General features: G+C 41.9%; 1 protein-coding gene across 6 annotated transcripts in view; it reads right to left on the bottom strand.

The window, feature by feature from the left end:
• Positions 1-12,227, bottom strand: part of c2h5orf34 (chromosome 2 C5orf34 homolog) — a 56,299-nt gene that overhangs the window by 11,822 nt on the left and 32,250 nt on the right. For 5 of the 6 annotated variants that reach the window (XR_011963916.1, XM_072593214.1, XM_072593226.1 and 2 more), the window contains 2 exons: positions 11,364-11,421; positions 6,950-7,138 (listed from right to left, as the gene is read on the bottom strand). Coding sequence is in view for 5 of the 6 variants with exons in the window: in XM_072593214.1 (XP_072449315.1) it covers positions 6,950-7,138; positions 11,364-11,421 (247 nt within the window). In the remaining variant the exon portion in view is untranslated. The remainder of the gene's footprint in view (positions 1-6,949; positions 7,139-11,363; positions 11,422-12,227) is intronic. The other variant, XM_072593245.1, reaches the window with a different exon arrangement.

Raw genomic sequence — 12,227 nt, 5'->3', positions numbered from 1 at the left:
ATGTGCACTGAAGAGGGAGATGGCATAGGGCAGGGTGACACTAGGTACATGGACACACAAGATGGCCAACGGACCACAATATGGAGAGAGATAGCAGAGCAAACATAGATACTGCCGGAGGCCACCAGAATGCCAGTACAATGCACTCACAACCGAGTTGATTAGTTTAGGGCGGGTGGGGGAGACAATACATGAATAGTGTGTGTACTGCCTGCCGAAGAGTCTGGGTCCAGCCAACACCTTTGATGGAAATGCTAACAGTTTGATACGGACTCAATACTAAATGCTAATAGCCAGGGCTGCAGTAAATTGTCCTCCTCAGAAAGAGCGATTAGTGCCCATTACTACAGCAATGGACATCAGCGCAGACATTGAAACTGACAACGACTACACTGAAATTAACAAAGGCTGAGCTGGAACTGACAATGACTGCACAGAAACTATCAACGATTTTGCAATATTTACAACAAACAAACTATGTTACAAAGATAATAACCTCATCACGGACCTATTATACTACAAAATGTATAAAAGTATCTTGCCATGTGCACCAGGTTGAGAGAAGAATCGCAACTGACCACTGTGCTGTTGGTGTCTCTCTCTCCCCGGACCTCCGGTATTTCCCTGTACAATAAACTCTGTTGTTAAACCTTGACTCTGACTCAGAGGCTGGTGATTTTTTCCCACAACAGTACAATAACAGATTATAGGGTGTTGCCTTGTTTAAGCAGTGGGAGAAGATGCTGGAGACTCATCAGCATCATGGGGTGTGTGCTTGGGGCAGTTTTGCCAAAGACAGACTGTTGAATGGGTCAGGAATCATTGGCAGGATAACAATTTTCTGATTGGCCCCTGGGTAGGCGTGCAGCCCGTGTGTGAACAGGAGAAGATGACAGGATCTTTCTCTCTTTGCAGAGTAGTAACAGAACATTGGAAGATAGCGAGCAATTCCCACTCACCATTTGCCTTAAGGTTACTGCCTCTAACCAGTGAGTAAGAGATGAACAATTCGTGTGCCAACAACCTGTGTCTGCAGTTAAAAACTGAAGAGATGTAAAGACTAAAGACTAGAAGGACTCAACAAAACATTTACATCACTGAATTTGGTGAACCAGTGATATTGAACAGTATTCCATAATATTCCTTTTCACTTTTATACATTTATAAAAAGCAAGAGGATAGCCAGGGAAAGAGTTGGTTCACTCAAAGTCAATGAAGAGAATCTGTGTGTGGAGCCAGAAGAGATAGGTGAGTGGGAATTTGTGTCAGTATTCACCAAAGGGAAGGTATTGGTGGAGGATGAACTCAGGGAAGGGAGTATTGAGTTTCTATGCCAAGTTACTATTAAAAAGTAAGTAGTAGTGATATGCGGCCTGAAAAAAGTACTAAAGGTAAATAAGTCCCCAATTCTTGATGGGATCTATCCTAATTCATAAGTTTGCAGACAATACAAAGATTGGTAGGGTTGCAGATAGTGAGGAAGATTGTCAGAGGATACAGCAGGATATAGATCAAATGGAGAAATGGGAAGTAAAATGGCAGATGGAGTTTAATCTGGACAAATGAGATGCATTTTGGAAGGTCACATACAGGTGGAAACTATACAGTGAATGGCAGAGCCTTTCGGAGCATTGATATGCAGAGGCATCTGGGTGTCCACAGATCACTGAGGGCGCCAGAGACCCGGGTTCAATTCCCACCTCGGGCGACTGACTGTGTGGAGTTTGCACGTTCTCCCAGTGTCTGCGTGGGTTTCCTCCGGGTGCTCCGGTTTCCTCCCACAGTCCAAAGATGTGCAGGGTCAGGTGAATTGGCCATGAAAAATTGCCCGTAGTGTTAGGCAAGGGGTAAATGTAGGGGAATGGGTGGGCTGCGCTTCGACGGGTCGGTGTGGACTTGTTGGGCCGAAGGGCCTGTTTCCACACTGTAAGTCTAATCTAATCTAAAAGGCCAATGGCATGCCTGCCTTCACTTGAAGGAGCATTGAGTACAAGGTATGCAGATTATGCTGCAGCTTTAGAGAACTTTCGTTTGGCCACACTTGGAATATTGCGTACAGTTCTGGTCACCACACTACCAGACGGATGTGGATGCTTTGGAGAGGGTACAGAAAAGGTTTATCAGGATGTTGCCTGGTATGGGGGAATTTTAGCTATGAAGAAAGGTTGGATAGACTGAATTTGTTTTCACTAGAATGCAGGAGGTTGAGAGACAACCTGATAGAAGTTTATAAGATTGTGAATGGCATGGATCGAGTGGCAAGTATGAAGTTCTTTCTCAGGGTAGAGGGATCAATTACAAGGAGACACAAATTTAAGGTGTGGGGTGGGAGGTAGTTTAAAGGAGATATGCGAGGCAAGGTTTTCACACAAAGGGCAGTGAATGCCCTGAACATGCTGCTAAAAGGGGTGGTGGAAGCAGACACAAGAGCAGCATTCAAGAAGCACCTGGATGAATACATGAAAGGAATGGAATGGAATAGAGGGATAGGGATCCTGGTAAGTGAAGACAGTTTTACCATGGAAGGGCAAAATGTGTCAGCACAGGCCTGGAGGGCCGAAAGGCCTGTTCCTGTGCTGTATTATCATTTGTTCTTAACATTTTTATTTTTGTCTATGTCTGTCTGCATGCGCATGTGTGCACACATGTTTGCGGGGTAGTTAAGAAGGGGCAGTATTTTAGTTGAGAGTTAAGTTATTAATTCATAAGTTGTTTCCCTGTGGTTATAATTGATTTATTTGTAATAAATAGCTTCTTGTCAAATACAGAAACTTGGTCAGTTTTGTTTGTTAACTAGAGTTCATCAGACAGGAAAATTGAGGGCCTAAGAGCTGGCAAACTACAGGGAGAGATCAAGTCTCAATGGCAGACATTAAGTGAGTTTTGAGAAGATTTGTAGCTCAGGTTGAGGTTCTGGATGTAGGTTTGCTCACTGAGCTGGGAGGTTCATTTCCAGATGTTTCGTCACCCTACTAGGGAACATTTTCAGTGGGCCTCAGGCGAAGCAGTGTACATGATTCCTGCTTTCTATTTATATGTTTGAGTTTCTTTGGGTTGATGTCATTTCCTGTTCTTTTTCTCGGGGGGTGGGGGGGGGGGGGGGGTGGTAGATAGGGTCTAACTCGATGTATTTGTTGATGGAGTTCGAATTCTTGTGCAAATCTCTGTTTGGCTTGTCCTAGGATGGATGTGTTCTCCCAGTCAAAGTGATGTCCTTCCTCATCCATATGTAAGGATACGAGTGAGAGAGGGTCATGTCGTTTTGTAGCTAGTTGGTGTTCATGCATCCTGGTGGTTAGTTTTCTGCCTGTTGTCCAATGTAGTGTTTGTTACAGTCCTTGCACAGTATTCTGTAAATGACATTAGTTTTGCTTGTTGTCTGTATAGGGTCTTTCAAGTTCGTTAGCTGCTGTTTAAGTGTGTTGGTGGGTCTGATTAGTCTGGCAGTCATTTCAGAGATGTTTTTGATGTAGGGGAGAGTGGCTAGGGTTTTGTCTGCTTGTTTGGGTTTGTTGCTGAGAAGTCAGCTGACTATGTGCATTGGGTACCCATTCTTTTTGAATACACGGTATAAATAATTTTCCTCTGCTCTGCCACATTAAAGTGGGATATTTCACAATATTCCTACGACAAAGAAAGGTTCTAAAGGAGGAAGTACTGTGATTAACTGAAGTAGTTAGGGCAACTCAGACCTGAAGAAAAAGCATAAAACTACATTAAGATAAGTGGTTGGTCAGAATATAAAGAACAGCGGAGAACAACAAAAAGATTAATCAGGAGGAGGAAACTGGAATATGCGAGAAAGCTGGCTAGGGACTTGAAAATGGATAGCAAGAGTTCTTACACACATTCAAATAATTAACAAGTAAAGTAAGTTTCCCCTTGGGGAGACTCAAGGACCATAAGGCATTATCTCAGAGTGAGATGTCATAATTAAGACAGAGATGAGGAGGAATGCCATCTTCAAGGGTCATGAATCTGTGGAATTCTTTACCTAGCAGTGGAAGGTTTTGCGGTAATGGAGTATATGCTCAGCTGAGATAGACAGATTTTTATTCAGTAAAGACATCAAGGTTTACGGGGAAAATACAGGAAATTGGAGTTGATAATCAGATGTACCACAACTTCGTTGCATTGGTGGAGCAGCCTCAACATACCAAGTGGCCTTGTTCCACTGGAGTTTAGAAAAGCGAGGGGTGACTTGATTGAAGTGTATTATCCGGAATGATCTTGACAAAGGTGGAGGTAGGAAGAAAGTTTCCTCTTGCGGGTCAATCGAAAAGTAGGAAGCACTGCTTTAAAATTAGGGGTCACCCTTTCAGGTCGGGGATGAGGAAATTTATTTTTCTCTCAGAGTTGTCCAACATTGGAATTTTCTGCCTCAGAAGGCAGTGCAGTGGGATCATTGAGTATTTTAAAGACAGATGTATACTTGTTAGGCAGGGGAATAAAGTGTTATTTGGGTAGATGGGAATTGGAATTTAAAAAACAAACTTATCTATTTTGATCTTATTGAATTGCAGCGCAGCCTGGAGGGGCCTTATGATCTACTTCTGTGATTATTTCATATGAAGTGTACCTGAAAATGCCACACTTGTCTTTCACAATTTCAAGATGCTCCACATATTTTATAGCCAGTGATAGATTTTGCACAACAAGCTCCCATAAAGAAAAATGAAAAAACAGAGTTGAAGATCCATGCTTTAATGACGTTGGTCAGAATATTGGTCAAGTGACCAGGAAGAACTCCCTGATATTCTTCCAAAGAGTGCAGTGGATCTTTACATCCATCTGAGAGGTCAGAAGGGTTAAGGCAGTTGAAAGGCAGCAGCTTTCCCTCAGTTACATTCTGAACTGTCAACCTGCATTATATGCTCAAGTGTCTGGAGTGGGACTTGGAGCCACAATCTTCTTTCTCAGTTGAGAGAGTTGTAGCAATTTAAGGAAGCACTTTCACACAAGTTTGTGGTTTCTGGCTTCATACCAAGATTTACCAATCATCCAAATATCCACTCTGATACGGTCCTCGAACAGAGATGTACTGTCAGAAGTGTGTCCTTTAGCATCGGGTGTTAAACGGAGATGTCAGTCTCCTTGACAACATGGAGGTTTGACAACAACCAGAAGGTGAATGGCAATAAGTAGAACAGAATATACAGACCTGAGTTTTCATTTGAATCTATTTGATAGTCACTGGAGAGAGGGGTAACAGGAACTAGCCCACGTGAAAAATGAAGGAAAGTGGAGCATCAATTGTCTATCAGTGGTGGGCAAGTTGTTGGAAGAGGGACAGGATTTACATGTTTTTGGATAAGCAAGGACTGATTAGGGATAGTCAACATGGCACTGTGCATGGGAAATCATGTCTCACTAACATTTGAAAAAGTAACAAAGATGATTGATGAGGTGGTGGATGTTATCGATATGGATTTCAGTAAGGCATTTGACAAGGTTCCTCATGTTAGACTGGTTAGCAAGATTAGATCTCAGACTACAGGAAGAACGAGCCATTTGGATACAGAACTGCCTCAAAAGGTGGTGGTGGTGGTGGTGGAGGTACTTTTCAGACTGGAGGCCTGTGACCAGTGGTGTGCCACAAGGATCAGTGCTGGGTACTCGACTTTTCATCATTTATATAAATGAGTTGGATGTGAACATAGGACGTATAGTTGGTAAGTTTGCAGATGACACCAAAATTGGAGGTGTAATGGACAGCAAAGAAGGTTACCTCAGAGTACAATGGGATTGGATGAGGCAAAGGGCTGAGGAGCGGCAGATAGAGTTTAATTTAGATAAATGTGAGATGCTGCATTTTGGAAAGGCAACTCAGAGCAGGGTTTATATGCTTAATGGTAAGGTCTGGGGAGTGTTGCTGAACAGAAAGATCTTGGAGAACAAGTCCATAGTTCCTTGAAAGTAGAATCTAGGTAGATGGAATAGTGAAGAGGGCATTTATTATGCTTTCCTTTATTGGTCAGAGCATTGAGTACAAGAGTTGGGAGGTCATGTTGTGGTTGTACAGGACATTGGTTAGGCCTCTTTTAGAATATTGTGTGCAGTTCTGGTCTCCCTTCTATTGGAAGGACACTGTGAAACTTGAAAGGGTTCAGAAAAAAAAAAGAGTTTCAAAGGATGTTGCCAGGGTTGGAAGGTTTGAACTATAGGGAGAAGCTGAATAGGCTGGGGCTGTTTTCCCTGGAGTGTCGGAGGCTGAGGGGTGACCTTATAGATGCTTGTGAAATCATGAGGGACATAGATAGGGCGAATAGACAAGGTCTTTTCTTTGGGGTGGAGGAGTCCAGAACTAGAGGGCATAGGTTTAGGGCGAAAGGGGAAAGATATAAAAGAGACCTAAGGGGCAACCTTTTTCAAGCAAAGAGTGGTGTGTGTATGGAATGAGTTGGTGGAGACGAGTACAATTACAACATTTAAAAGGCATCTGGATGGGTATATGAATAGGAAGGGTTTAGAGGGTTGTGGGCCAAGTGCTGGTAAATGGGACTAGATTAATTTAGGATATTATGGTCAACATGGACAAGTTGGACTGAAGGGTTTGTTTCCATGCTATACATCTTTATGACTATCTGTAGTCTGAACAGAAGGTTACAAGACATGACATGAGATACCTGAAGTATGAAATAGTATAGGTAATTACAAACACCATTCAACATCATTGAGTTCAAAGGCTACAAAATATATGGAAAGAGTGATGATGTAAGGTGCTGGAGAATAGTGCAATGCCATTTGGAGTAATAGAACAGTGAGCACAATGGACCTAATGGCCTTTCTCACCCTGACCGTTTCTCTGTTCTTAATTACAGATGGATATACTTACAAAACAGCTCCAAATATTACACATGACTAGATGACAACAATGCTATTCTTACCTACTTACCCACTCCATCAAGGAATTCTACAATTTCCCTTCCACATACCCTGACTGACTGACCTTCAACAAAGTCTCTGTCTCTTCTGCACACCGAGATCCAAAGTTCCAGTGCGTACTCAGTCTTACACCGTCACAGAAACTGATGTGAACGCGCCCGTTGGAAAATGCTGAAAATCTTCCAACGTTCTGAACGTCCTGCTCATCCAGAAGAGATAAGAGCTGGCTAAAACCTCCTGGTTGGAACAGCTCCTACACAGAGAACAGAACAAGACAGAGCAGTTAGTTCATAGAACATAACGGCCCTTGGTGTTGCACCGACCTGTGAAACCAATCTGAAGCCCAACTAACCTGCACAGTTCCATTCTCGTCCATATGGCTATCCAACGACCATTTAAATGCCCTTAAACTTAGTGAATCCACTACTGTTGCAGGCAGTGCATTCCACGCCCCTACAACTCTCTGGGTAAAGAAACTACCTCTGACATCTGTCCTATATCGATCACCTCTCAATTTGAAGCTATGCTCACCATCGGAGGAAAAGACTTTCACTGTCCACCCTATCTAACCCTCAGATTATCTTATATATCTCTATTAGCTCACCTCTCAACCTTCTTCTCTCTAATGAAAACAGCCTCAAATCCCTGAGCCGTTCCTCCTAAGATCTTCCCTCCATACCAGGCAACATCCATGTAAATCTCCTCTGAATCCTTTACAAAGCTTTACATCCTTCCTATAATGCCATGACCAGAACTGCACGCAATACTCCAAGTGTGGACACACCAGAGTTTTGTATAGTTGCAGCATGACCTCATGGCTCTGAAACTCGATCCTTCTACTAATAAAAGCTAACACACCATATGCCTTCTTAACAGTCCTATCAACCTGGGTGGCAACTTTGAGGTGTCTATGTACATGGACACCAAGATCTCTTTGCTCATCTACACTACCAAAAATCTTACCATTCACCCAGTATTCTGCATTCCTGTTACTCCTTCCAACATGAATCACATCACACTTTTCTGCATTAAGCTCCATTTGCCACTTCTCAGCCTAGCTCTGCAGCTTATCTATGTTCCTTTGGCATTATCCACAACTGTACTGACCGTAGTGTCGTCCACAAATTTACTAACCCATCTTTTTATGGCCTGTGGTTTATAAAAATGACAAAACAGCAGTGGACCCAAAACAGATCCTTGTGGTACACCACTAGTAATTGAACTCTAGGCTGAACATTCCCTTCAACCACCACCCTCTGGTCTTCTTTCAGCTAGCCAATTTCTGATCAAACTGCTAAATCACCCTCAATCCCATGCCTCCATATTTTGTGCAGTAGCCTACTGTGGGGAACCTTATCAAATGCCTTAAATATACACCATATCAACCGCTTTACCCTCATCCACCTGTTTGGTCACCTTCTCAAAGAGGCATGATCTACCCTTCACAAAACTGTGTTGACTATCCCTAATCAACTTTTCCTATTGAGATGACTATAAATCCTATCTCTTATAACCTTTTCCAACACGTTATCCACAACCAAAGTAAGGCTCACTGGTTTATAAAATTATCGACATAATTTTAGACATAAAATTATAAAATTCACGAAGCAAATCTTATGGAATCCTAACTGCACCTACATTGAAACCACAGGCATAAGGCTAATGAATAGAGAATTTTTTGAATAAGCAGTCTTAACTATTTTTGTTTAAAAACAAAAGTACCAAAAGTGCACCATGACAGAAGTTAAGTGCAGCCAATTCAGTCCTTAATTTATCTATTCTGAGAGATGCTCTCACTTTCACAATCATTGGCCCAATCTCAGTTATATAATTGGTCTTACCAAAACAGAGTTTTATTTTCCAGAAAGTTTAAGCAGCTAAAGATTTATCTGCTTCCCCATTTGGAAAATGAGAAAACTCGGAGATGACCCATCAGGAGTCCTTAAAATAAGAATGGGAAGATGCAGATAAAACTTGTGGGAGAATCTAAAACTGCTCTGAAGGCAAGATTATTATTAATAAATCTGATCAAGAAATAAAGAGAAACTAATTTGCTGAGTGGTTAGAATATAAAATTTGCTACCCTTGGAATTGGTTATCGTAAATTGCTTGTATGTTTTCTTTTGAAAACAGGTAGTCCATGCGATAAAAAGGGAATAGAAAGCTTGGTTGAAAAAAGCTGAAATGCAGAGGATGGAATAAAAGAAGATTCATGGAGTGTAAATAACAGTAGTGAATAGGTTGCGCCAAAAGTGTACATAGCACATGTAGAATCAATATAATTCTCCACCATCCATGTCGCCTCACGCAAAAAGTGGCCATGCAGCCAATGTATCTGAAAGCAATGTGCTCATGGGGAACTGTACCTCTGAAAAGGGGCAATTAATGGAAGGGGAATAAAGAATATAAAAAATAACAATGGGACAGATTAGGTAAACTGACAAGCAATGGCATTGATGGAGATGGAGGCAGGTCACTTCTGTTAAAAACATATTTCTTTATTATTTGCATCCATTGCCATTTCACCATACTTCAGGCCAAACACTAATGCGATTACTACAGATGCAAAATAAGGTTTACGTGAGCAAATCAGTCACCAAATATACAGCTGAAATTTACTGTGGCCTTATGATCAACATCAACTAATTATAATTCAGTTTTTCACCTGGAATAAATTGACCAGTATTGTAGTTGTGGGTATGTTCGCCAAGCTGTGAAGTTGATTTGCAGATATTTAGTCCTTTGTCTAGGTGACATCTTCAGTGGCTTTGGAGCCTCCTGTGATGTGCTGCTGCACTGTCTCTTCAGGAATTTATTTGGTTCCGTTCCTACTGCTTCCAGTTGTCCATTGTAATGACTGGTATATTGGGTCTAGGTCTATGCGCTTATTGATCGAGTCCGTGGATGAATCATGCTTCTAGGTATTCTGACTGTTCTTTGTTTAGTTTGTCCTATGATCTGTGTGTTATCTCAGTCGAATTTGTGTTCCCTGTTATCTGTGTGTGGGGCTAATTGGAACAGCTGATCATGGCATTTAGTGGCTAGTGGTATGCATGGATGCAAATTGCTAGTTGTCTGCCTGTTTGCCCTATATAGTGTTTCATGCAGTCTTTGCATGGAATCTTGTAAACTATGTTTGTCTTGTACATGATGGGTATAGGATCTTTTGTCCTGGTGAGTTGTCTGAACGTGGCTGTCAGTTTTTCAGCTGTCATGAATCCCAGTGTTCGGAGAAGTCTGACAGTCAGTTCCAAGACATTTTTTTAGGTAAGGAAGCATGGCTAGTGAGTTAGGTCATGGCATATCCCTGTCTCACTGTTTGTCTGTTAGGCATCTGTGGACGAAGTTGCAGGGATACCTGTTCTTGGTGAAGACTCTGTAGAGATGTTCTTCTTCTTCCCTTCGTAATTCAGAAATGCTGCAGGTGTGTTGTAGCCCTTTTGAACAGGATCCTAATGCACCTTCTCTTGTGTGTTCAAATGGTTGCTGTTGTAGTTCAGGACCTGGTCGGTGTGTGTGGCTTTCCTGTACATTTTTGTAGTGCACTTACTATTCAAACAATGCGACAGGGACATGCCATAGCCTAGCTCACTAGCCACGCCACCTTACCTAAAAAAAATCTCGGAACTGACAGCCAGACTTCTCCGACCATTGGGATTCCTGCCATCCACACACAGACACCAACTCACCAGGACAAAAGACCCTATACCCATCATGTGCAAGACAAACATGAGTTACAAGATTCCATGCAAAGAAAGACTGTATGATACACTATATGGGGCAAACAGACAGACAACTAGCAACCCAAATCCAGAAACACCAACTTGGCACTAAACGCCACAACCAGCTGTCCCTAGTAGCCCCACACACAGATGACAGGGACCACAAATTCAACTGGGACAACACAACGAACATAAGACAAGCTAAGCAGAGGACAGCCAGAGATTTTCTAGAAGTACTGCACTCAAAGGACTCAAATCAACAAGCGCATAGACCTCGACCCAATATACCGGCCACCACAACGAGCAACCAGAATCAACAGGAACGGAACCAAAAATTCCAGAAGAGACAGTACAGCAGTGCTTCACAGGAGCCTCCAAAGCCACTGAAGGTGTCACCTAGACGGGGACAAAACATCTGCAAATCAACTTGCCAGCTCAGCAAACTACGACATGCAGCACCCAAGCTACAAATCTTTATGCAAACCTTGAACTGAACAGCCTCTTTAAAGATCAGACTAACAATCATATCTTAGAATTTATAGCAGATTGTAAGATACCCATTGGCAAGGCTACAAGACACCTCTTAGTGGTTTCAATACAAGATGCACTCAATTTATCACATTGCTCATTATTTGGAGCTTCACTGATAATATTAGACTATCTTGATATTCCACCCCTTCAAATATAATGGACGTCTAGAACAACCCATAGACAAGACCAGCACATACCGACATTCCCACCAGTCTAGACACTCACCATTTTCCAACAGCACATGTTGGGCACTTTCACAGACTGATTACAGCATTGCAGGATTCTGCAAAACATGAACTCAGACATTTACACGTATAGCCAAGAGGAAATCACGAACTACAAACATCTACACAGTATGGACTCCAGTAACATCAACACCATCATAGCCCAGGGAAAACTGATTCTTATTATTGAACGTTCGATCTTCACAAACTAGAGCATTTGCATAACATTATTGACAACATTTCAAAACCATGGGAAAGGCTCAGTGTGCATGAGAGTATATAATTAAAGTGAGGAATTTAAAAATCAACAGTTAATAAGATCCTATTTTAGTTATGCTGGTTGACAAATAAATATTGTCCATGCCAGTATGGACAATGCTCCCTCTCCTTTGAATAGTGTGGCTGGGATTTTTTACATCCAACTGAGGTAGGTCGTGGTTAAACACCTCGCCTGAAAAGTAGTTTCTCCGCCAGTGCAGCATTTCCTTGATACTGCAGTGAAAGTGCCGGTTGGGTTCAGTGCTCAAGTTCTGACTCAAAGTTTTGCGTGCTTCTCAAAAATCTGTACCTAGATAGCTTTGTACCCAAAATGGCGCCTGAAGTGGCAACTTTTAAACTTTTCACTGCACTCAGGTGAGTGACGCTAAAGCTAATTCAGTTCAATAAAGCTAATTCAATTAAAACATGTGAATACAATATGGAAACAATTCTTCTAACTTTACTGGAAGTATACTCTATCTTCATTCCAACATTACCCGCAAACACAAACAGCTTTTCTCAACAGCAATTTAGTGCTAAGTATTTAATGTAACCAGTCAAGTATATACCGACACAAATGAAGTGGGACAAAGCTATTTGGTGTAAA

The sequence above is a fragment of the Chiloscyllium punctatum genome, chromosome 2, assembly GCF_047496795.1.
Source record: "Chiloscyllium punctatum isolate Juve2018m chromosome 2, sChiPun1.3, whole genome shotgun sequence".
Lineage (NCBI taxonomy): Eukaryota > Metazoa > Chordata > Chondrichthyes > Orectolobiformes > Hemiscylliidae > Chiloscyllium > Chiloscyllium punctatum.
The sequence above is the reverse complement of the archived record's forward strand: the minus strand, read 5'-3'. Positions and strand labels throughout refer to the sequence as shown.